General features: G+C 36.2%; 1 protein-coding gene across 34 annotated transcripts in view; it reads left to right on the top strand.

The window, feature by feature from the left end:
* Positions 1-26,365, top strand: part of NRCAM (neuronal cell adhesion molecule) — a 145,403-nt gene that overhangs the window by 95,262 nt on the left and 23,776 nt on the right. For 13 of the 34 annotated variants that reach the window (XM_071423618.1, XM_071423627.1, XM_071423602.1 and 10 more), the window contains 15 exons: positions 5,889-6,032; positions 7,061-7,172; positions 7,495-7,661; positions 7,753-7,900; positions 8,464-8,588; positions 9,846-9,875; positions 11,238-11,339; positions 14,184-14,381; positions 14,494-14,564; positions 15,424-15,649; positions 15,939-16,054; positions 19,512-19,716; positions 19,876-19,998; positions 21,030-21,206; positions 22,293-22,328. In XM_071423618.1, coding sequence (XP_071279719.1) covers positions 5,889-6,032; positions 7,061-7,172; positions 7,495-7,661; positions 7,753-7,900; positions 8,464-8,588; positions 9,846-9,875; positions 11,238-11,339; positions 14,184-14,381; positions 14,494-14,564; positions 15,424-15,649; positions 15,939-16,054; positions 19,512-19,716; positions 19,876-19,998; positions 21,030-21,206; positions 22,293-22,328 — 1,980 coding nt within the window. The remainder of the gene's footprint in view (positions 1-5,888; positions 6,033-7,060; positions 7,173-7,494; positions 7,662-7,752; positions 7,901-8,463; positions 8,589-9,845; positions 9,876-11,237; positions 11,340-14,183; positions 14,382-14,493; positions 14,565-15,423; positions 15,650-15,938; positions 16,055-19,511; positions 19,717-19,875; positions 19,999-21,029; positions 21,207-22,292; positions 22,329-26,365) is intronic. The other 21 variants (XM_071423619.1, XM_071423620.1, XM_071423629.1 and 18 more) reach the window with 3 other exon arrangements.

The raw sequence follows: 26,365 nt of genomic DNA, 5'->3' as shown, positions 1-26,365 counted from the left end.
CTCAAACTCTGTAGGGAAAAAAAAAAAGAACACAGGAAATAAGTAAAGCTCAGCTTTATATTAAAGGTCACTTTCACTGCTGAGAAAAGCTGAAGTCTTATCCACATTAAATATTTAAGTGAAAGCTCATTGGATGCTCATTGGATGCTCTAGTACACTGCATCTGTCAGGACATGAGAGGCATCATGATCACAGAAAGTGCAGTTCTTAAGATTCTTGTGATTTTTTATTATTCTGAGTTATCAAAAGCTGTTCTGGAAATTACCAAGTACACTGTGCCTTTTTGTTCACTTGTTACTAAATTATAGAATTGAGCCCCTCATCTTCCAACTGAATGATTAGGAAATCACTGTAAAAGGAAACTAAAGCAGCTGTTTCTGCTTCAGGGCAGTGCTGAGAGAGCTACACCCATGGCAGGGTTTCAAAGAAAAAGAGCTACATTTGAATTTCAAAGCCCTGCTGTCATCATATATCCCACAATGTGCCTCTTGTGGCCTAGTAATCTGTTTGCAATACTTTAATTTTCTGTTGGAAAGCACAACTGGGAGATACTTAATTCTTCTGGTTTTGTTTTTCCATAATAGAGTCAGACAAGGAAGAGGGAATGTTGGAGAAAGAACCATTCGTCCATATCTCAGTCAAAGGCTGAGCTTTAAATATCTATAGGGAAAATGCAAAAAAAAAAAATAGATAAAAATGTAGTGTGTGTTAGCAACTATAAAATAAAATTACAATGGTGTGAATTTTGTTCAATATTCCAATAATCTGAGTAAAAAAATATTTTTTAAGTCAGATTCTAGGTTTCCCTGAAATATTTTAATTAGTTTTCTTCAACAGTCGTGCTGAAAACACCAGCATTTCTAAAAAAAAAAGCTGCTTTAGTCATGTTGGAATGATAAAGACCTAACCTAACCTCCTAATGTTTACTCACAGGAGTATGTTGAACTTATGTGCCCAGTCCTGCTAAGGTCAATTAGAATTATTTTGGCAAGTAGCTGTTGAAAGTTCAGGCCATGACTCTGTGTTGCCTTGTGCTTCAATTAACACTCAAGATCTGCATTATTTATATCACTGCATAATCCATTGTGTCTTACTGCTTAGATATTCAGCATGGTTTTACAAAAGAGAAGCCATGCATAAAGTGTCTCAACTTTTAAGAAAGTAACAACCCAAATTAATTGGGAAGGGGAAACACTTTCATAACTGGAGTTCAGAAAGGCATTGCAAATACTGTACAAAAGACTGGTTTTTTTGGTCCAGTGATTAATACTTCATGGTGAGCTATTAAATATTAGATACAGACACTTAGATTTATACAAAGTAGTGCAAAAGTGCTGTTTATCTTCTTTCAACACATTGTTCTCTTCTTATATTGCATTCCACATTGAATCTTTAGGTTTGAGTTAGTCTCCTGTGGTACTCACACTGAATTTAAGGGAGAAACATTAGCCCTTGGATTTCTTTCATGAAAGGCCTTGATATGCCCTGGATGAGAGATTCATCATCCTTCATTTTCTCTGAGAGTAAAAACCAGAAGTTGTTCACTGCAGCTATGGGAGGGTGGGGAGAAATTTGCTGACCCTAATGCCCCCATTATTTCAGTCTTGGAGAGAAGACTGCATGGGAAGATGTTTATCCACTGCTTGTTGTGTTGGAACTTTGCATCTGGCCTAGGAACTTCAGCAGATGAAAAGCCTTTGATTATCAGGGTTTTTTTCAATTCTTCACAAAATAGGCAAGGGTGGTTATAGTTAGCGCAGATAATGCTGTGCCTTTGGAGGCAACAGAACTGTCAGAATCAGAAACTCAGCAAGAAAAGGATTTCAGTGATCAGAGGAAAATAATATGCTGAGGAGCAAGTGAGATTGGTAAAACAAGGAAAAATATATTCTTTACCATTTCAGTTATCCATGTTTTTTAATCCAGATTTTTCCCCTTCCAGTTTTAAGTGCAACAGTATGTTTGAACTACTTCTGTTCAGAGAGCACATGTCATTCTGTCTTTATTTTCAAGAAAAAAAAGTTATAATGCTGCCATTGTGGTTATTTGAGCATACTAGCAAAAGTAATTGCTTAGGCTGTCAAAAGTTTATGAAACAGATGGAAGTATGCAATCAAATGAACAGAAGTTATTCACAGTGCTGATCTCTAACTACAACAAGAATATCTGATGGAGGCCCTGCCTTCTCTGTTTAGGAATATGCTGAACATGGTTAGAGTCAAGAAGCTGTATCATTGTACAATGTGATGAAAAAATCAAGTGAAACCAGGTATTTGTTCAGAAAGGACCAAAACACATTGATAAGCTGAGATTCCATGTTATTGGGAGCAGATGTTGGCTGTTAGATGGCACGTGTTCACCAGTGTTGTTGCAGCAGCAGAACTCCTATAGCAAATCCTTATAATTCATCATCCTATTTGTACAAGCTCATTTTAACTATTATATAGGTTTTTGCTATTTTGCCTATCAGTGCCAAATTCAGATTTGTCTAATGTGTCAAAAGCATTTTCTCCTTCTTATGCCACTATCATGTAATGTGACCAGAATATTCATATATACAAACAAGCCATGCTTGACTGGCCCTGCCATCACTCCTTTTCCCCAGAAAAGGATTTTAAAAGATTTTTTTTTTAAGTGGTAGACTGGTATATGGAATGGGTTGAAGTACTGCATGCTACTTTTCCTCAGGTTTTACTAGCAAGACTGACCTTCAGGAATCCCAGGTGCCAAAGACCAGGGGAAAAGACTAGAATGAGATGTAGCCTTGCTGGAAAAGGATTAGGTCAGGAGCAAACTGAACATACCTAAGTGTGTGGCCCCTGATGGGATGCAGCCACAAGTGCTGACTGAGCTGGCATATGTCATTGCAAGAACAGTCTCAATCTTTGCTTGATCATGGTAACTGGGAGAAGTGCCTAAAGATGGAGAGAAAGCAAATGCCACTCCCGTCTTCAACGAGCCAGAAGGAGAAACCAGGGAACTGCAATCACCTTTATCCCTGTGAAGGTGATGGAATAGCTAATTCTGCAAACCATTTCAAGGCACATTAAGGACAAGAAAACTTTCAGGAGTAGTTTTCATGGCTTCACCAAGAGGTGACCAACTTCATACATTTCTATGATCAAATGACTGGCCAGATAGATGAGGGCAAGAGGAGTGGATAATGTCTGCCTGGACTGCAAGTGAGGCCTTCGACACTGTCTCCCATTAGATCCTCATGGACAAGCTGTTGATGTAGGGGCTGGATAAACAGCAGAGACGTGGATAGAAAAATGGTTGAATGGCCAAGCCCAGAGAGGGTGATTGGTGGAACAAAGTTCTGCACCTGAGGAGAAACAGCCTTAGTGCCAGTACATGCTGGGGGCCATCCAGATGGATAGTGCCTTAGCAGAACAGGACTTGAGCATCCTGGTGGATGCCAAGTTGACCATGAGCCAGCAATGTGCCCTTGTGGCAAAGAGGCTAGCATTATCCTGGGCTACATGAGACAAAAGTGTAGCCAGCAGGTAGAGGAAAGTGATCCTTCCCCCATCTGGACACAGTTCTGGATAACTGGATCCGAGTGGCCCTGCTTGAGCAGGGGGTTGGACCAGATGACCTCCAAAAGTCCCTTCCAAGTTCAATGTTTCTGTGTCTGTGAGTGCAGCAGTGCGTGCTGCAGACCATTAAAGAAGCTGTATTCAGCAGACAGTTAAATAGATGTCTGTCTTAACAGGGAGCTTTTGAATCAGTGCCCTTCAGCATCCAATTGGCTTGACCAATTAACAGAAAGCACCAGCTAACCTGACACTTCTGCCTTCTTTTCTCTTGGGACCCCAGTTTGAAGCCCTTTTTAGAGAACAGGCACCTCCTTTCCTTCAGATACCTGAAAGGGGTTATCTCCTTTTTTCTGTCAGTACGGCAGAGGGAAGGGAAGACGCTGCCTCTCTTTTTCTATAGTAATTTAGTGGTTAGATCATTCTTTTCAATGCAGTTCCTTCAGCCATAGAAGATTGAATTAATGGCTTCCATCTCTTAGGAGGGGCCTGCCATCCTCCTGTAAGGGATTATGTGTTGGAGTGTGTGTGAGGGGGGCAGTCTGTGCACCCATTAATGACCCAGCTGGGTGCAGAAAGTGCTGCAGGCTTCAGAGGGCATGAGTGGAGGGAAGCCCAGAGCCCAGGGCTGGAAGCAGCCGTGCTTGGAGTGGCTGTGGGCAGTTCTCCTTCCTCGTGGGAGAGCAGTTGTGCCTGTCTTCTGTTGAACTGTGATTTGTATGCAGAAACAGACTGCTTCCCGCAGCTGACTGGCCTGCCTGCTGGGCTGCTCACCTGCTCCGGCTATTTTCAGCCCATGAATCTTTTAATGAAAATGGCATTTACGTAGAAAAGGAGGCAATGTGAAACATGGAACACAATAGGAAGTAAAGCAAAAGAGAGAAAAATATGTGCCAGCAATCCAGAAGTCCAGAGACTAAGCATTTAAAATCTCAGTAGTACCTTTTTCTTCCTTCCCAAAATTTTCCAATTTGTGATGTTTATTTGAACTCAGAGTGATGGAAGATGAGAAAAAACAGAAATGGAAATCTGTTCTTGAGGCAGCTGTTTGGATATTGAGGTATTCACGTGAAAAATGGTCTTAGATTTCATCCAAGCTGGAAATACCCTTAAGCAGAAGCACAGAACTGTGGTCCCCTTCATCTGATTTCTTTTGTAGAGAATTCAGTAATACATACTTTAAGAAAATGCTGGAGAAATGTCTCCATTTTCTTTACAGATGAGAACTAAGGTATTGTCTGAATCAAAAGGTTCCTGTCACAGAAAATGGATGTTAATTTACTTGATTGATCTTTTTTTATGAATTAAAATAAGAATTTCCTTGTATGATAATGTGTTCCACAAATATTCTTTTTCTAGCTTCAATAAGGGTGTCAATTTTGATGACGCAGCCAAACTATGATGCATTTATTTCTGTATAAATACATCTATTTTTCATATTAGTAGATCAGTAATTTTACCATTAATTTTTCATTATTAATAATACTTGTGCTTTTTAATACAATAATAATATATCTGGTCTTATTTAGTATGTTCATAAAATATTAAACTATAGATTTTGCGTTTTTATGCAGTGTGGTGTTACAAGCTGTTTTTTCTTCATTATACTTCTTTAATGCCATTCAGTTGTATCAGAACTGACAGCTATTACTCTTCTTCAGTATTTTCTTAGAATTTTATTTTCAGTTATGTCTTGGGTGCTTCTGTGATGCAGAAGCTGTTTGATTCAGCTCAGGCCACTCCAGAGCAGTTGAGGAAATGGCATTGTATAATTCTTACATAAGGGAAAGAGTGCCACCTACTGAAGTACTAACTCTGCTCTTGAGAAGATTGTTTCTTGACTTGGTTAGAAGGAATGCTTATTCTTTACTCTGAGATAATTTTCAACTGAGTATGGCTAATTTTATATTTGGAAAATTATTTATGGTATAACAATCAATTTGAAACTTTAAAGACACAGAGGACTATGTCATTGTATCATTGTATCATGACATTCAGGAATATTTCTGCAATTTTCTAGACATTGACTGTATTTGCCTGAATCTTGTAATATTGGTATTTTTCCTCTGTATTCTGTGCAAAATACAATCTTAACTTCACTCCCTTTGAAAACAAACAAAAACCCTCTCAAAAAATGGGAACTCTACCATCCTGACTTAATACCTGTAGAATGAGAAGAACTTTTTAAACTGCATTAAAATTCACATTTTTACTAGTGATCAGTTACCCAGGGAAAAAAAACAACTTAAAGGGTATTGGTTTTTCACATTCTTCCTTCTTTTCAGAAGTATGAAACTTGCAATCCAATAGCAGTTTAGGAAAGGCAATAACTCTTTTTCTTTACACCAACAGTTGCCCCAGAAGATCCTAGCAGAAAGGTGGATGGTGACACCATTATTTTCTCACACGTGCAAGAAAGGTCAAGTGCTGTCTATCAGTGCAATGCTTCCAATGAATATGGATACTTGCTAGCAAATGCTTTTGTGAATGTTCTGGGTAAGAAAAAGACTTCATATTTTTCTGTTTTCTTGGGTATTCAGTTGTCTCCTGCTAACACAGACTCTCTGCTCAAGCCTTGCTTGAGGTCTTCGTTGGGAATTGGTTTATTTCCTGACCTCTGTAAAGAGCAAGGGTATACATAGCTTTTTTTTTTTTTAGGATATTTCTGAATTTCACTTTCACTGTTCCAAAGTGAGAAGGATAGATGTGAAAGCTGGGAAAAATCGGAAGAAATTTTATCTTTCTTTTGTTTTTTTTTTTTTTTTTTTTGTTTGTGTAAGTCAGTCAAACAGAAGCCCAACAAAGCAGGCAGGAATTAGTGTTGCTTAAGTTAGTACATTTCAATACAGTTTCATTGAGTCTGGATGTTTTGGATTAGTGGAATGGATGATCTCCAAGTTACTGCTGCAAGGGGACATGATTATGCATTTGTCTCTAAGGCTTCCCTGGCATGTGTTTCTGATTACAATACAATATGTTGTGGTCCCTCTAATTCTTTTCACTGAATTTAAAAAAGCTAGTAGCATAATCCTAGGCAGAATGGCCTCTAGTGACTCTCTTGCAGGAACTGGCCGATGTGTTGATTGACACTGTCCTTTAAAAGACAGAAAATGTAGGTGTTACACCAAAAATGCATCCTAGCTTCTTTCTGCCTGCAGGTTTGTTTGGAATTAGTTAGTTCAGTCTGTACCCAGGAGATTATCTTCTTGAAGTATATACTGATTTAAATTTTCCAATTGAAATCATTGCCTTTGGTGCCCATCACTATTACTCGTAAATAGGCATGAAACAGTTGTTTTTCACAAGATAATTTCCCTGCATTAACTTTTCCTCAGGCTAGTACCAGTAGTAGAATGTATTTGAGCCCAGACTGAGACCCAAAATCATCCCAGGGAAAAATGTTTTTATGTAATTTTTTAGGCCATTCTTGATGTCTTTGTATTTTGTATTTGTAGTTATACTTTTTACTATGTATTTGCTATTTGTAACTTTGTAACTATATGCAGATCTCTTTGTCTTTTCAGCTGAGCCACCAAGAATTCTAACTCCTGCTAATAAACTGTATCAAGTTATTGCAGACAGCCCTGCATTGCTAGACTGTGCTTATTTTGGGTCACCTAAGCCTGAAATTGAATGGTAAGCTTCAGCTGTGCTTATGTTACAGAAGATGAGCCACTTATATCTATGGAAGTAAACACTTGAAGCTTTAGAATTCTTCTAAATCTATTTACAATTTCAAAATAATGTTTTTAAAATATATGCTGTTTGCAATTTGCTAATACAATATTGCATGTACTTAATGAACCAGCAGTAAAGTTACGCCTACAGAGTCAAGTTTAAATTTCTTTGAGTGCTTCTATTTTCTAATGTGGCAGTCCTAAGTTTGTATTTCATTGACAATAAAACCATTCAGAATTTAACTGTGATGCTGGCTAATGATATTACTTCTTGTACAAAGGTTTAAGGGAGTGAAAGGTAGCATCCTGCGTGGAAATGAGTACGTTTTCCATGATAATGGAACCTTGGAAATTCCAGTGGCTCAGAAGAGTAATGCCGGTACATACACATGTGTAGCAAGGAATGAATTAGGAAAGATACAAAATGAGGTGCAGTTGGAAATTAAAGGTGAGAAATTAGTCATTCTTTCATCACTGATTTTCAGAATTTTACAGAATTTCAGACTTTCTGGATATCTAATTTTAATTTTAAATTTCAGATCCAACGATGATCATTAAACAGCCAGAATACAAAGTGATTCAGAGATATGGCCAGGTTTCTTTTGAGTGTATAATAAAACATGATTCTACCTTACTACCAACAGTTACATGGTTGAAGGACAATGATGAACTGCCAGATGATGAAAGGTAAGGACTGCATAGTTTTCCTTTATTTTTAATTTTCTAGGTCCTTTTGTCTGCTCCTTTTCCTGATCTTTGAAAGGAACATACTGACCTGTTGACATATTTTCCAAAGAAGACTGATAAACATCATGGCTATCCAATATTTGCTGACTAAAGGACCTACCTAGTGTGATGAAAATATCAAGATAGAATTAAAAATAAAATGAGATGTAAACATTTATACAAACTATGCACACTGGCCTTATAGGTTAAGTGTAAGGTAAAGATAATTGACTTAAGAAGCTAAACAAATAACATAAAACTATTTTGCTCTGGATCACAAATATTTAAAATTTGTTTGAATGTATTTGAAAAGAAAAGCGCATTAGAATAAAAATCACCGTGGGAAGATGGTCAAGAGCAATGAAGAAAAAAAAAAAAAGATTATGTTGTCCCACAGCTTTACTTGGGTAAACATAGCTGTTTAGGTATGTACAAGTATATGGGATTTGATAATGTTTTATGCAAGTTTCTTATTACAGTACCAGTTATTGAAAAATCAGTGGCTGAATTTATTGTATTTACAGGTTTCTAGTTGGTAAAGACAACTTGACCATTATGAATGTAACTGATAAAGATGATGGAACATACACTTGCATAGTTAATACTACTCTGGACAGTGTTTCAGCAAGTGCTGTGCTTACTGTTGTTGGTAAGAATGCTCTCAAACTTCTACTGTTAAGTATGAAAACAGCATTAGATTTAAAGTGAAAAGCACAAACAGAGTTTTGATTTTTAGGACAGGATAACAGAAATGCCACCTAAGTGTCAATGTGTTTCAGTTTTTAAAAATGTAGTCTCACCTTACAGTTTGCATTTGAGTCAGCTGCTTACAAGATGACTGAGTAGCTACAGGGCAGATTCATGCTGTATAGCTTTTTATTTTGACCACATCTGAGCTACTACAGGAAATTTAATTTTGGAGGGTATTTGAACATGACCCTGGTAGAGTCACAGAATGGCTGTGGTTGGAAGGTACCTTTAAGGTAATTTAGTTCTAACCCCCCTGCCTTGGGCAGGGGCACCTTCCACACAACCTGTCTGGGCAACCTGTTCCCGTGCCTCACCATAAAAAATGTCTTCCTAATACATAACATAAACCCACTCTGCTTTAGCTGAAGCCATTCCCCCTTGTCTTACCACTACATGCCCCTGTGAAAGTCCCTCTGCAGCTCTCTTGGAGCCTGTGTATGAGCTGGGGGCTGCTCTAAGGTGTCCCCAGAGCCTTCTCTTCTTTGGGCTGAACAGCCCCAACTCTCAGCCTGTCTTCATAGGAGAGGTGCTCCAGCTCTGTTGTCACCTTGGTGACTCTCCTCTGGACTCCTTCCAACAGGATCATGTCTTTGTTGTGTTGGGAGAGCGTTATCTCAGGAATCTCTTCAACAACTAAATTATGCTTCAGAAAGACTGAGCAGACTTGGCTGTATGACTTCTCATGGATTATATTTTTAGCTTAATTCTCTTTTAAGTTTTATGATTGCAGATTCTTGCCAAATATATTAGTTTGCCCCTTCTCCAATTTGTAAGAAAGTTTTAAGTAGATTTCCTGAATGATTCCTACATGAGTTCAATCTGAGACTCAGAGCAAATATGTTTGTGTTTTAAAATTCTGCTTAAGCCTATCCAGGAATGATCTAAGCCAAAAGCCTAGCACTCATTTAGGAATTTTTATAGGATTGCTTACTTTATTTATTTTCTTGATCTGTCATTTTAAAAATGAATAAAGTATTCAAGAATGGTTTTTTAGCCCTTCAGTGAAAAATTATAATCTGGTTTTTTTTTAATTAAGCATTTAATCTAAAAGGTTAACTTTTCTTTGTCTCTAATAACTATAGTCTTTAACTACCTACAGTATTCTGTTTCTTTGGCTACTAACTGATTAAATCCTTTATATTAATGTTCTTTTCAGCTGCTCCCCCAACACCAGCTATCATTTACGGTAAACTAAAACAAAGTTCTCTTTCTACATCATCAGGCAGATATATTGCTCATTTGCCTGTTGCAATTTCTTTTTGCCTTTTTTCTTTCCCATTTTCCTCTGTGTGTGTCTGTGTCTGTGTAGTTTCATCCCATTTTACTGACTACTCCATTACTGTAGCACAGAACTTTGGAATGTTACAATGCAGGCTGCTTTATATTTAGGGAATAATTGGTTTTCAGAGATAATTTTAATTAAGATTGGGTATAGGATGGCAATGTTTTTCTCATAGACCACGCTGTAACACAAGTTAGTTATATAGTAAATGAAATATCTAAAATGTAAATCCAGTTCTTTGGTGAAAGGTAATTCACTATTAAAGACTTTGTACCAACCAAATTATGTTGTATGTTAACATTGGTTTTGCAGCCTTGTAGTCCTGCTCTATTTTATTTCATAGTTTATCTTAATTTTACTCCACTCATAAGATGAATATGCTCATAATGATCAGTTTAACTTATAATTGATGAAATCACCAAAATTTTAAAATTTAAGTTAAAACTTAAAAAAAAATCTGTTAGTCAGGCATAGACTTATATTTGATTATACAGAGCCTTAAATAGTGGTATGTTTTCTGAATTTGGGGGTTCAAGTGCAATATAATAAGCTAAAATACTTTTAAGTGTAAGGGTTTTAAGCACTTTTATGTAAATCCTATCAGTGAAAATGCTTATGTATTCTTACATGAACCTACTTATTAGTTGTGATTTTTGTGTAACAAATCATGTAATAAATTACCTTCATGAATTTGGAACAGACAATTACATCTTTGTGTATTATAAGGATTTATAATAACAGCTTGCATAGTATTTCTGAGTCTTTTTAAAAGAACAAAAAATAATTTAGTAACTTGCAATTAGTTTCTGTTTGAAGTATACTTGTTTTGAATTAATATAAAAATATTTGTAATGGTTCTAGAAAAGCTTCTTTTATATGAATGTTTCTTTATTTTCCATGTTGTATGAGGTATGTCTGTTGCAATAGATAACCACCCATAATCATTGAAAGATAAACTAAAGAGGCATTTCATAATTCCTTGCATCTTGTCACATCACATTTTTATATCACAGTGCACTCAGACATAGCTAAAAATAAATACCAATTCTTGGTAAGGTATAGAAGTTTCCAGGTTACATCAGTTCTCCATTTTTGTCTGTTTTGCAATCATTGCATGCTATTAGTCTTTAAGTCATGCTTACATAAGTGAGTAGACCTGCCCTGCTGTATTTGTGGAGTTCTTTAATTGGAATGTAAGGATTTTTTTCAAATATTAAAATACATATTCTGGTTTGGTTACTTACTTTGTGTTCATTTGATTTACAGCTCGGCCAAACCCACCCTTTGACTTGGAGTTGACAGGTCAGCTAGAAAGAAGCATTGATCTCTCATGGATACCAGGGGATGAAAACAACAGTCCCATTACAAGTATGTTTGTTTGTATCTACTACACTACATTGAAGGTTTTGTTCTAACTGTTCTCAAATTCCAAAAATTTCTGGAATAAATGTTGTGTACAGCGTGGGGAAATGATAAATTAATTCTCTACAGCTTTCATTTATTTACATAACATACCCTTAATAACTACTGTACAGCCAAGCAGGAAGACCAGAGGAACTGGGCTTTTTTATTCAAAAACTTGTGCTAGATGATATAGAAGTAATATTTACTGATATGAGGTCTGTCTGATAAGGTCCAATTTTATGAATATGTGGAGAGCAGTCTTGTACGTTGCTTGTATGCTTCTGAAGGAGAGAGCTACTAACATCTTGCATTAACTCTTTTGTAATTCTGTGAATTTGAAATAGTATCAGTACCACCATTGTCAGTGATTATCCATTTCTACTGGTGCAGAAGTTTATTTTTCATGAAAATATAAAGTAGATAGTTTTTCTGGGTTTTTTTCTAATCCAGACCATTATAAGAATAAACCACATCCATAAAACTAAACAATGAAATATCTATACAATTTTCAGACAGTAAATTGATATTAAATGCTGTTATTCTTCCCATTAAAACATAATGAAAAGTCTTGCTTATATTGAGCAGAGAGGACAAAGGGGGAATTTAGGAGCAAGGAATAAAGATATTAATGTTTGTTTTCCAAAAAATCATGGGATCGGAAAGATTTTTTGGCATTACTTTTTCCCTATGAGCAACTTAATTCAATTATTTCATTATTTATGCAGTGTGTTTTTAGATGATAAGAGCCACAAGTTGCTAAGACCGATGTGGATGTTATGTTTGGAACAAATTAGTTAGACTGACTTACTGGGTGTTGCTGTCCAGGGTTTGATGGTGGGCTGGTATCAACACTGAAAACAAACCATAAGGATCAGATATCTGGAAAGGAAAATTTGTAAAAGACAGAGTTTCACAAGTTTCTGAACACATGAAAGATTTTGGCTGCATTTTAATGAAACGCTAAGTGATTTTCTGAAATTTTATGGTCTCAGGCATCTCTAATGTATATCCACTAGTAATACACCTTAAAATATAATATATAGAGATCAATGTAAACAGTTGAATAGTGGTTTATTCATATACATAAACTTTCATTAGTATTCTCATTGTTTTCCATGCCAGAAGTGTTGCCTTTTTGTAGGAATGAGATCACACTGTTGCAAAAGAGTTAGTGCTAGGCAGTGTTGTCTCTTGTAGGTTTTTCTAGAACTATATACTGCATGCACTCTCATATTGGAAACTGAACTCTTCTAACTAAATAATGCTGGGTTTAATTATAATACAATTTATATTCCTGCATGGTCTTCTTAGAGCATGCAAAATAAGGCATTTGCTTTCTAAGTAAGCCTATTTCTTTTGCTGCTGCTATCACTTCAAAGTGCAGTTGAAGACTCAAGGATTGCACTTCATTAGGAGTGATCTGTTTGCACAGTATGACAGACATGCTAGAATCTCTCTGAAAGCTCAGATAGTTTTTTTTTCCCTTGAAGTTGCCTATAAATTATTCTACTGGAGTTGCAGGCAGAAGGCTAGTGGACAGGGAAGCAAAAAGCAGTAGTGAACACCTTTTTTGGTGTTCACTCACCTTTTCAGCAAGACTTTATCCAGGAGGCATCCCATCCCAAGACCTGTATCACTGAGCACACAAATGCAGCAGTAGCTCAGACAGTAATTTGGGGTCAATTCTCCCTCTTACTACTTAGGTCAGAATTAAATCTGCCAGCCATAAGGCTATGATTAGTACTACTTACCTCTTTTACATCTTGCTCCTCAAATTGTTGTGCATTTTTCTATGTGGTGCTTGCTGTAAGTATTCTTCTAAAAGAAATTTCTAGACGCCGCTCTGATTTTTTTAGTAGTTCAAACAGGATCAATCTTGAGTCACATTCTGTCTCCACCCACACATGAGATAGAGGAAATTCTTGTTACACAACACACAAATATTTGATGCTCCAGGTAAATATTTGATGCTCCAGGTTCTGTGGAATGTACTCAGACTGTACATTCTTTTCCCATTTTTTTTATTGAGTCCTAAAAATTCCTCCTAAGTCTTTCAGAATTCATGTCTCATATCTTACAGCAAGGTTTTTTGGCTGTTTCACATCTGTAAAAAATGTCCTTCTGTCTTTCATAATGAATATAATTTTCTTTTTGGCATTCTACAAAATTATTTACCCCTGAGGTTGTATGCTTTGTAAGGAAGGTCTTAACAGTAATCATCATAATGTTCACACAGAGTACTCTCAAAAAATTTAGTTTCTGAACATACATTCCCTGATTTAATTTGAAGATAATGAAAAGTGCTCTCAAAAACTTTCCTCAAGTATAGGTTCTTGACTTTAAATAGATTTTCATTACACCAGTTTCACAGTGGAAAATGAAATATTCAGGGAGTTTTAAATTTATACAGGTATTGCCTGCTGTCTGCTTGATACAACTAAGAACAATGTATTTGGCAGTCAAATTCTACTTCCTTGCTGTGATAGTTCAAGGGCTCCCATTAAATTAAAATCCGGTACCTGACAGAGAGCTCTTGTAATAATGTGTTACCTGAGGGATGGCTGCATTAATGACAGTAGCAAAGGATAAAAGTAAGGGTTTATTTTTTATATTTCACCTTTATTTCTACTTTTGATATCCGCATTATAGATTTGTGTTAGATTTATGTATTTACATGTCAGGTTCCGTGATTTTTGAAAGCACTGCTTGGAGCAATCCCTTCTGGCTAGCTCATTCGGAAACGCCTGTACTTGTCTGGGAGGCTGTTTTGAGTTTTGACATGAGGTTGGATTCAATTCCTGCTTGCAGGCTTTGTGGTCGAGTTTGAAGACGCGCTGCACGAGCCGGGCGTGTGGCGCTACCAGACGGAGGTGCCTGGCACCCAGACAATGGCGCAGCTGAAGCTGTCTCCCTACGTCAACTACTCCTTCCGAGTGATCGCCGTCAATAGGATTGGCAGGAGCCAGCCCAGCGAGCCATCTGAGCAGTACCTGACAAAATCTGCAAGTAAATAATTATTCCCACTTCCCAGGGATTGATTCCTGCTATGAATAGCGTTGAGTTTGCTTGGAATCACACAACAGCCATTCTTGTTCACGTGTAAATATTTTATTTTTAGGCCCTGATGAAAATCCTGCTAATGTACAGGGGATAGGCTCAGAACCTGATAATTTGGTAATAACATGGGAGGTAAGATGGGTCTTTTTTCAAGGTTTCGTGTGTTTTCAGGTTTGTGAGTAGCTTTTTTTTTAGAACCAATGATGAGAATACCCAACTGCCTGCTTAAAATATTATTGAAAAAGGGCTAAATTCATACATTTCCCATCTTCATTTTCATGAAAAAAATGATTTTTTTTTTAAAATATGAAAATAAGTTAAAGGTGGAGGGCAGATTTCCTTGCGTAATTTCTCAAGATAAGCCAATAATTAGGTAATACAGGATGTTTTGCTGCCAGTTTAGGAAAACTTCAGAATATAAATGGAGGTTTATGTCAAGGAGAGTCTAACTTTTAGAGTGAATAGTAATGTGAATGTTACTTCTACTGTCACCTTTTATGATAAACTAATCATTGTGCACTTTCTCAGTAGAAAACTTTGGTTGAAGTTTTTTCCATCATGCCCTTACCATCATGACAGGAGCTGAAGGAGAGCCATGTATAATCAATTTGCCCTCTCAGGCAAGAAATATTGCCTAGGGTACACTCTTCATAAGGAGGTGGTGCAAGTCTGGTTTTCTCTCTTCCACTTCTTAGGAAATATTTGAAAACAAAATATATATACAGAAATCATAATGTGCTATTTGTGTAAGAATTAGCCACCAACATCATTCAATGTACTTTTTACCAAAAAGTGAAAACTGAAAAAAATGGTCAATTGAAGTGACCTCCTGTAAAAACTAAATTGCATAACTTTCACCAGTGCTTCTCTGTTGCAGAATACAGACGTAAATTTTCAGTGACATTCTATAAAAGAATCAATGTACTTCTTTCTAAGTTGTGATTTTTCAGATGCTTCAGAATATTTAAAAAAATATTTCTTTTCATTTCAGCCTTTAAAAGGTTTTCAGTCTAATGGACCAGGGCTTCAGTACAAAGTCAGCTGGCGCCAGAAAGATGTTGATGATGAATGGACATCTGTTATAGTTGCAAATGTATCTAAATATATTGTGTCTGGTACACCAACTTTTGTTCCATATGAAGTAAAAGTGCAAGCTTTAAATGACTTGGGGTATGCACCAGAGCCATCAGAGGTGATTGGACATTCAGGGGAAGACTGTAAGTTTTGTAGTTTGACTCAGTTATCCTAATTAAAAGGAGATAAATGTGTAGCCTGAATGGTTATTTAAAATACTGAAATATTGATATGGGGAATAGTAGTTATTTTTTTAATTGAAAGGAAGCAATTCAGAGATAGCAAAGGCTTCATGCTACTCTGTAGTATCAATACTGAAAACATAGGAACATTTTAACCTGTTCCATGAGTACAATGCAAAGATTCATTCTAAAAAACTGTTTGTGTGGTTTTTAATTCTAACTAGGTGCTTGTTGCATCCTTTCCACACAGTGCCAATGGTTGCTCCAGGCAATGTGCAGGTTCATGTTATTAACAGCACATTAGCAAAGGTGCATTGGGACCCAGTTCCACTAAAAAGTGTCCGAGGACACCTTCAAGGGTACAAAGTAAGTACGGTCATTCTCTTCCTTCTTTATTACAATAGATCAGTCTCCCTGTATGAGATTGTATCCAGACTGAAGTAACTGACATGGAGGAGGACTCATGCTTTTCCCAAGTTCTGCTGACAAGAGCAAGCTTTGATACAATTCATACAGAGTTCAGCAATGTTCCAGCCTTGTAGCACTAGCTTCCTGTGACATTGTCCTTGAAGAAAAATGGCATGTGTTTGCAATCAAGCTTGCACATGTTAAACAGGCTAAGAAATGGTAACAGTTTTACAGATCTTTTTCCACAGTAATTGAGAGTATGTGAAGAACTAGTTTTGGGAGGACTCTCTTCTAGATGTAATGCTAAGGTTACTCATTTTCTGCTTCAATATGATCAATCATGTCTTTAATTCAGAGTAACTGGCACTTAGTAGCATATGCTGGGTTCTGTGTCTTTTTGGAGGCCAGGAAAAAGCTCAGTGTAAAAGCTCAACTTAAGGACATATGAAATGGCAGAAGATTCAGAGTGCCCATATAATGGAAGGAAACTTATTCTAAGGTAATGTGTTGCCTTTGGTCATAACTGAAAAGGCTGTGCTGGAGAAAAAAGACTGCAATTTAATAGAAAAGGGGAGACAGAATGACTTCAAGATTTGAAACTGATGTCCCTGGAGGATAGGGAGAAGTTGCTTCAGTGAGGGTATACTGACATCCTGTGTAACAATAGAAGAAAATCAAAGTAATTCCTTCTTTGCTCCTCTGTAAGTATTCTTATAAGGGTGTTCTAACAAAACAGATTACTTAGCCCAAACTAGATTAAGACTAATTTGAACTACTTCTTTTTAAGTGAAAGGAGGTAAAATAAATATTTGAAAAATCAAACCAGTAAAGAGTATTTGGAGGAGAATAAATGTACACCATACTTATAAAATGGAGCAGTCAAAAATGTTGAAACTGAACTTCAGTTGGTTACCACATGAATGTGAGTTCCTGGTATGTAGATATCTCTTTCCTGGCAGAAAATACCACCATACAGGGAGACTTAGACTGTCTGATATGTAAGTTCTGTATGACATAGTATGAATGTTTGTAGCTTGTGTACTACTTTGCCACACTAACACAATAAACTCAGTTGAGAAACAGGACTTCACTAGTCTCTTAAATGTTTATCTATTAGATGACAGCTTTACGTCGACCTGGTATTTCATGCAGAAATGGGCAATCAAAAGCAAATGTCTGTTATATGAGGATTAAAGAGTTGGAATCTAGTGAAATTAGTGGTAGTTATTAATCAAGTTACAGCAACACTAAAGCTCTTAATCCAAATCACAAAATTTCTGTTAAAGATTGATAATGATACCAAAACCAAAATCCATAGACACACTTCTGCCTGTACAGCAGGTGTTAAGTTCAGCAGCATGGTTACAGTGAATTGGCATCATCCAAAGTTTTTTTCCTCTGAATTTCAGTGTCTGAGGGTTATCTTCTGTCCTGTGATCACTAATGGGATCACTTTCCTTTCCACATGATCCAGGGGGTTAGTCATGTCATGACCACTTGTATTTAATTTGTTATGCTTTCTCTATATAGGATATAATTTTTTTTTCTGTGGGGAGGAGAGCCACACAATTACACACACTAAGCAAAACTGAAGGTCAAATAAGTTACTTGATAATAATAAGTAAAACAAGCTCACAACCACAGGATTGACAGCAGACCAGAGCACTGAATAGTTTTGCTGTTCTGTCTAGGACAGATGTAACAATGATATATCCCTGAATAAGTTGCAGATGCAGGAAGAATACCTTAAATAATTTTTGCAAATACAGCTAAATCTAGCTAAAATAGGTTAAAGATTAGACAAGGCATGAGAAATAATAAGACCTGGTGGGTAGCTGTTATTAAAAAGCTTTCTCTCAATACAAACTGAAAACTTTTCATGGATAAAGTATCTTCATCATTGACATGGCTTACAAAGCACATGATGAGCTCTTTGTAAACACAGAAGCAAAACCCTACCAGCACACTCATTCTTTCCTAATTAATAAGATTCTTTCTGTCAGTAGCCCAATATACAGTGTTGCACTGGGGGCAGATTTCTTAACAAAGAGAGAACTAAGAGAGTGACTCAAGAGTCACGTCTTGAAGGCAGATGTCTGAACAAAGCAGAAAGATGTGTAACAAAGCCGTCTACAGCACATAATTCATATTTTGCTCTTGTATTAATCTAGCTGTTACTTAATATACTGCAGTACTGTAAAGCTTTTCAAACTTAGGAAGAAATTATGGAAAATGGGATGCACTCTATTTTATTATAGCTTTCAGTACCAATAGTACCAACACTTCAATTTTTGTTAGCTTGTAAATGATTTTCTACACTAGCTGATAGGATGAGAGCTATAGGATGACAGCTGGTGATATTGAAAAACATTAACTCAAACCATGTAAAACATAGTGGCATTTAAAAGTGATTGGAGTGAAATGGTATGTTGAAAGCTGATGTAAGTGCAACATTACTTTATAGCTATCTAGCTGGGCTTTGCAAGTCTTAAAAGCCCCTTTTTTTAAAATTCCTATGTGAAATCCCAGCTTCCTAAATTTAAGCGGTGTTTTGCAGTTGGCCTGAATACGAATAGATTTTTTATTCATTTAGATTTCTTAATGATCTTTAGCTTGTGATCATATTCACATGATAATGATGCTGTGAAAAATAAACAATTATGTATTTGAGGCTGACAGTCTCAGGAGTAACACAAGTCTTTTGGAGGGGCAGCTGTTAATATCTTTCAAGTTACCATGGTAGAGAGACTGTGTAGTAAAGAGGGTGCAGGGAAAGCACCTCTAAGGCTCATATGTGGTTTCTTAGAAACTCAGTCAGCTCAATGGACACCAGAATCAGCTTTCTCATCTGATCAAATTGTCACATAATTGGAGGGACAATGTTCCCATCCCTGGGTGGAGATCATTCCAGTACTGTAACCTTAGAGTAATTTCAGAACTTGTGTGTTTTTCCAGCCAAGTCAAAACTTTTGATTTCTTCCCCATTTATAGGTAATCTGACATCAAGGAATAGCATGGTCAGGGATGTGATCTAACAAGGAGCCAAAGTCCAAATCTGCTTGGAAAGGCCTGTAGATGTCTTACTGAAAGAATAGATAACTTCTGCCTCTCAGATAGACTGGATAGCATGAGAATGATCACAGACCAAAGTAGTTCCCAGCCAGAACTTGTAGAAAACTGGTTTTGAGCATTGGCAGGACTGGCAGGTGGTAGTGTGTACCCAGTTGTGTAGATTGTTTCTGGACAAGGTCTGTTTCTGGAGCAGGAAAGCTCTATGCTGTGTCTAATCCGAGTTTATTAAAATTGAAGTTATTTCTACCTATAATTCATGGACACTTATGGAAAAGCTCAGAGTTTAGAAAATCAGAGAAGCTAAGCAGTCACTGTAAATTTTTTTTCTTTTTTTTGTCATTAGGTTTACTACTGGAAAGTGCAGAGTCTATCCAGAAGGAGTAGACGACATATAGAAAAAAAGATCTTGACTTTCAGGGGAAACAAGACTTTTGGAATGTTACCAGGGCTAGAGCCCTATAGTTCCTACAAGCTGAATGTTAGAGTTGTTAATGGTAAAGGAGAAGGACCAGCAAGCCCAGACAAAGTATTTAAGACCCCTGAAGGAGGTATGAAATGAAAACCCTAGATATTAAACTTAAATGGGGTTTACTTGGACTTCATAAAATAATAATCTTTCTCAATACAGTAATATTCTTAAGAATTCATAATTAATGACCTGTTTTAAGTTAATCTACTTTGTATTTACTCTATGTTCTTTTTAAAAGTTCCTAGTTCACCTTCCTTTCTGAAGATTACTAACCCAACATTGGACTCTTTGACTCTGGAGTGGGGTTCACCCACCCATCCAAATGGTGTTTTGACATCATATACACTGAAGTTTCAGCCAAGTAAGTTAAATATTATTATATTTTGGGGGTTGGACTTCTGATCTTTCAAGTCCTTTCCAACCCGAATCATTATTTGATTCTGCAATACAACTCTAACTTAGGCAATGTATCTACCAAATGATAATCCGTTTATGAAGAAAATATTATGTTAAATTTATAATGTACAAAAGATATGATTACATTGCAAATGTCAAGTTTGAAAAAGACTAATGCATTTTGATAATATTGATGACTGTACTTGGAAACCTTTTCTTTAGGTAGTACAAGGTTAACATTTTTATTACTTTCATTACTTCAAACTGTAATTCACAGACAAATGAAGGTGAGATCCTACATATAAGTGGCATTGAAGTCAGATGCAAGATACTACTACTTAAAAATTCTGTATTCTAACTGCAGAGAAAATGTCATTAGAAGTAAACCAAAGTATGCCAAATTATATTGTTGTCTGCTTTTTCAATTTTCATGGTATAATAATCTTAAAAATAAAAATTCATAAATGTGCCATTTACTCATCTCAGAGCTATTAAATCACTTCTTCTATATCCCAGCTGTTTACTTAGCCCAGAAGTTTCTCAGCAGTGACATTTGTAAGGAAAGAGTTTCATATGCATGGAACAGATAAAGGAAATTTACTTTCTTCCACTTACCAAGTCCCACTGTTCTTTGGCATTAGACACAAAGAGCTTCAATGTTTTCTTTTCCTAAGCATACTGAGCTTAGAGTTTCAGAATTTTTCAATGGTCAGGGAGGGCTTCAATGCTGCATAAATTCAGGTGATTTGAACTGAGCTCATTTGCCTTGGATTCAGAGATTTATGAGAATGAAACCTGATCTTAAAAAACTTGCTGGTGTTTCCTATCTCCCAGTTGGATTTTGGCACCTTTATACAAAGATGACTTTCTTTTGAAAGTGTAGATGCAGAGACAAGCAAAAAAAAATACATACAAACCAAAAACCTTTTAAAATACAATGACAGTGTATACAAGTTTCCTAATTTTTTTGTTTTTCTTTTTTTTTTGTAACAACAGTCAACAACACACATGAATTGGGTCCCTTGGTAGAGATAAGAATTCCTGCCAATGAGAGCAGCTTGATATTAAAAAATTTAAATTACAGCACCCGGTACAAGTTTTACTTTAACGCACAGACTTCAGTTGGATCAGGAAGTCAGATAACTGAGGAAGCAGTAACAATTATGGATGAAGGTAAGATATATATGTATGTGGAAATTCCTTTGAGTTTAAAAACCACTTCAGATTATATTAAACATCTGTATCTAAATATTTCTATTGCTTCCTTCCACTAAGGAAATAGGGCCAAGTGATTTTTTTTTTTTCCTAGAGCTTTCTTAAATGTGTCATATACTAATAAAGTATTTTAAATATTTTTAAAGAAAATACATGTAAAGGCCTTCTGCTGTAGTGGGAACCCCCAAGAAGGTATAAAGCCTCTTCTTTTAGTATCAACTCACAACTTCTAAGACAGTCATTGGCCTTTCTGTGCTTCAAGTTTCATGTAACTTTACATTTTTAGTGGTTCTTGTCTATTCACCTATTTTGCATCGTTGACCAGCTTTGGTTACAGAGAAAAGTGCTGGAATAATGCAGGTTTGTGATTAGAGGAAGTTATTTACTTTTTTTTAGTATGCAAAAAAATCTAAATTGCTTTCACAGAACTGGCAAAAAACTGTGAAACTGTTGAAATACATTTGTCATCTATGGCCTCAAGTAACTGTATAGTATTTAAAAACTACCAAGTGTATAGTCAAATCCTGTCACAATTGATTTTTATATTTGTAGCCATTCTAGACCTTTGTTAAAGTTGTTTGTAAATTGCATATTGATGCTTAACAAAATAAGAATAATTGAAAGCCAACAGGAAATTTGGAACTTTTTTATCATTTTGATCATCTTAATATTAATAAGTGTATTTTGGTACCATGTTTTTACATCTTTTTATGCTCATTAAAATTATGGTTTATTGGAAATGCCATAGATGAGTTGCTATTCAATGCAATTTCTCTGTCAGGGTATTAAGTTTGCATATGAACCATATTTATTTTAAATCTTGCACTCTAACAAGCATGACCAAAAAAATTTTGTAAATGCATGTACAGTCATTTTGTCTTGTAGTCTGTCAGGGTTCAGCATAGATGGATTGTTTCTAATTTATTTGAATTAATACATTTTATCTAGTCTGCATGCTTTGTATGGTGAAATTATATGTGTATGTTTCCTTTGGTGTTGTATCTAATTATGTAGTGTTCCTATTCTTGTTTTCCTCCACTAAAGCTGGTATTCTCCGTCCTGCTGTAGGTGCAGGCAAAGGTAAAATGAAACTGCATGATTTATTAATGTGTGGATTTTGCAGTGTTGCAAAGGGGGAAATTGCAGTGGTAAGGACAGAAAATCTTGGACTACACATTTCTGTACAAAGTATAATCAGGGCTGGAAGAAAACAGTGTGGAGGTTTTTTGTTTGGGTTTGTTGGGTTTTTTTTTTAAGGAATCCAGAATGCTTATTAATACCTTTCATCTGTTTATTTTGCCACAGAGTTTCAGGGGAATTCATTAGCTTTGCTTTAGCAAAGTCTAATTATTTCTGAACATTTAACAGCTATATATCACTGTCATAAATATTCAGGATCCAGGTGCACTAGCACTGATTAGCTGGAGTAGAAAAAACATCACTTTTGTGGAGGAGATTCATTTACTGCTTGGGCCATGTGCATTTTTTTGTTTTAAAAAACTATCTGCAATCTTGTTCTCACTGTGGATTACTGCTTCCCACTTGAACACATTTACTTCATTTGCAAGCCAACTGTGCATAGGAGACAGATGACTGACAATACCCTCTGTCTACTTCTCAGTTTGAGTATCAGATTGAATAGACAGGCAAATGTCTTCCGGCTGTTTTAGGTTCACAGATCTTGTGAGTGAGTACTTGAGGATATTTCAGTGAGTATAAGCTAGTATCATTCTTATTCATTAATTTTGGTAATATTTAGTTGTTTATGATGCAGTTTTGCATACAGTTTTAATGAATTTTGATACTTCCATTGTCAGAAGCAAAGGTTGTCCTGAGGTAGTTCAAACTCAGGAATATCTCTCTGTACAGAGGTGTCATTGAATAACAGGTGTCATTAACACTAATGAGCACCTGTGCCTCAGATTCTCAGACCATAAACATCACAAGTCAAAATCTGTACATGAAGTACCCAACATTTTTAATAAACTTAGAAGAGACAGCAAAAATTATTTTACATATAGTTTCTTTTCACTTGATTATCAGGTGTTGTGAATGATAGCCATAAGAAAGAAATTCATTCACCCAGTCTGGTATAAATCAGACAATATATAAATATATGTATGCCTGCATTTGGGCATATATATATGTTTTTATATGTATAGATATAAGTGTATTCTGATATCAGATGTGTTTCTGGCAAGTGTGTGAAGTTGTGGAATTATTTTGATGGCAAGTCTTTTTTACTATTTTACTCTAGTCATTGCTGAAAAGTCAGCACAGACTGGAACAATCAAACTGGCTTTAGTCCTGGACATGCACAGCAGAAATGTAAATTAAGTTTTCATTATTTATAGCTGACTCTAAAAACTCATGCAAGGAAAAATGGATTCTCTGTGTGAAACTGGGGTCTAATTATAGCTGTATGTGGCTATCAGAAAGCATCTTATTTGTAAGATTAGCTGGAGCAGCTCACATTTCAGAGCTGTCATCTCAAATTCTCTGAAAACTAAGCAGATGTCTTTGTTTGGTTCCATGTTGTTTATGGTTTCAAAGTTTTCACATATTCCTGTAGCATGTAGCTCTTGCAGTTACAAAGAAGACTTTGGACCTGCAAACAGCACAGAACTAAAGCCATGACATCTGTTAGGACATCTGAGTTGCTGCAGGTCTGAGATGAATGTTCTCAGTGGTTACTACAATAGCATGTTAACTGCTTTGCCACTGGTCAGGGACCACGAGTAAGGAAAAGGAGGATCATATTATCAAGATCAAGCACCAAGTTAGTTTGTCTCATGAGTGGGTGGATTTGGAAGATAGAAGTGCTCAGCCCACTCAAAAAGTAGCTCTACCCAGCAGTGAACTTTGCTTTTTCTATTAAGTGCAGGAGAGCCTACATGTCTATACAGTTCTTATTGATTTGGACCCAAAGGCAGAACAAATTTAGTCTGTCAAAAACATACTGGGTTTTTAATTTTGAAGGGCAGAACCTACCAGGAAAATGTAATTATTCTTTTTTCTTTTGATTTGAGCACACTGATCCTGGAATTTAAGTAGACAGTAGGTCCCAGATTCAGCTGGCCTAAACTGCTGAACTGAAATTTCTGCATTTGGTGTTTTCTACTGGATAGCTGCCTGTGAAGACCTGCAGCTTGGCCAGCCATATACATTAGACACATGGTCCTGGAGGAATTAAAATAATTTAAACCTTAGTGAGCTGTGCCACTTGGTACATATTTCATTTCTTACAGTAAAACTATAAAGTGCAGAATGATATATTGTTGTGGTAAATCTAAGGATCTTTATAATAGAGTCAATATTTTTAGTGTCCCAAGTCTACACTAGTAAATCATTAGATGTTATTTACTAGATGAAAAAGCTATTATATTACAGTTGATAATCCTATTTGACTTGCACTGTCATTTTTCCTTTCTAATACTGTGATGTTATGAATTGCTTAAAATTGATCAAATTAATGGTACTACAAAGAATAAAGAAAGGATTTTTCTTAGCAAGCTATATTCTAAATGTGTCTGAAAACTTCATATGTAAAACAGAATTTATTATACCTAATGTTAGATACTAAGCATGCCCTGGTATTGCCATTTATATATTGGCAGCTAACCACAAGCATGAGGTAACACAGGTGTGAGACAAATGGGGGAATAACCCAATTACATATAAAATAATTATAGTAGCACCTGCAAGGTGACTCAGGTGATCACAGGAGTCAAGTCTTTTTCCATAAGAAGTTTCAAATACCTGCCCTATAGAGGAAAGAAGAGAATTCCAATTTGACCAGTGGCAGAAATAAAAGTTGCTGGTTAAAATAGAGTCATAGGGATGCATGTTTTTTGCAAGCTGAAGTATAGGGAGTCATGGCATGGCATGTCAGCCTCATTCCACAAGCCTTCTCATTTCACTTTTTACTTTCTCTTTGATTTAGTCAACATTTACACTTGAAAGCAAGGACTTTCAATCTGCATGCATACCAACACTGGTAACTGGTAGTCTTGAAATGGAATCAAAATAAGTTTGTGAGATCACAGTAACCTTTAATTGTAGCTAGTGCCTCCTGTCACTGGTACTCAGTCTGGTCTGCCTTCTTCTACTGAACTCCATATCTCACGTACCAGTGACAAATAGTACTCCCTTTTGTTACACAGGGGATAAGTAAGTAGTCTGTCCTCTGGGTTTGAAGCTATTCTTTTGGGGTTTTTGAATGAATCACCAGCATGTAACTCCTCACTGTGGGCTGGAAATCAGTCTCAACTGAATTTGTGTCTCTGATCTCTTTGTAGAAGATCATCTCAGTTTTCTTTGTTCTGTACAAAATGCAGTTCTTTAAATAATTTCCTCTGCCCACCATCTGTTTTCCCTCTCTCTTGAATAATTTCACATAATATGTCCATGTCTTTTGCTAACAATTTCAAGCTGCTTTTACAGTCAAGTGAAGTGTAGTATTTTTGTATTGCTCCTTCAGTCACTCTCCCCCTGTGACTCCTCCATTATGTATTTGTGTGATTCTTTCAGTACAGCCTGCTATGCAGAACCACTTTTTTGTCCTCTTTTAAGTTCACTGGGAACAATGCTTTGCATGCTAGACTAGAGAAAATTATTATTATCACTGTGCAAAAATTCCTAAAAATGCCTTTTGCTTTGTAGATGTCATTCTACGTGCTCATCAGTGACATAATTTTTTGCATTTCTTCTTTGGTTTCTGTATTTCTTACACTACAGAAATGCTCTTGCAATTGATCTAAATAATCCCACAAGTGACTGATGCCCATTTCTCACTGCCAGAAATGGAATTCACTCCTACTGTTATACTAAAGCTTGAATTTCATACTACAAATGTTAAAAAGGCAAAGGAAAATAAACCACTTTCCTGTGTCTGACAGGCTCTGGCAGAATCTATTACCTTTGTTCTTCATTTTTTTCTTGTGTGGGTGTGGGTTTTTCCTTTAAATAAACTTTTCTCTTAATATATGCATTTTAACTTAATTGTCTATGATATATTGCTTTGTGGGTTTTTTTTTCCCATTTGATGCTAGTCTTCAAATTTGTGCTTTGCACTCACCCAACATTTTTTCCTGAATATCAGGTGAATTCCAAGAAAT

Source organism: Agelaius tricolor, unplaced genomic scaffold, assembly GCF_023055355.1.
Source record: "Agelaius tricolor isolate 1412-34295 unplaced genomic scaffold, bAgeTri1.0.p SCAF_3, whole genome shotgun sequence".
NCBI classification, from domain to species: Eukaryota; Metazoa; Chordata; class Aves; order Passeriformes; family Icteridae; genus Agelaius; species Agelaius tricolor.
The sequence above is the reverse complement of the archived record's forward strand: the minus strand, read 5'-3'. Positions and strand labels throughout refer to the sequence as shown.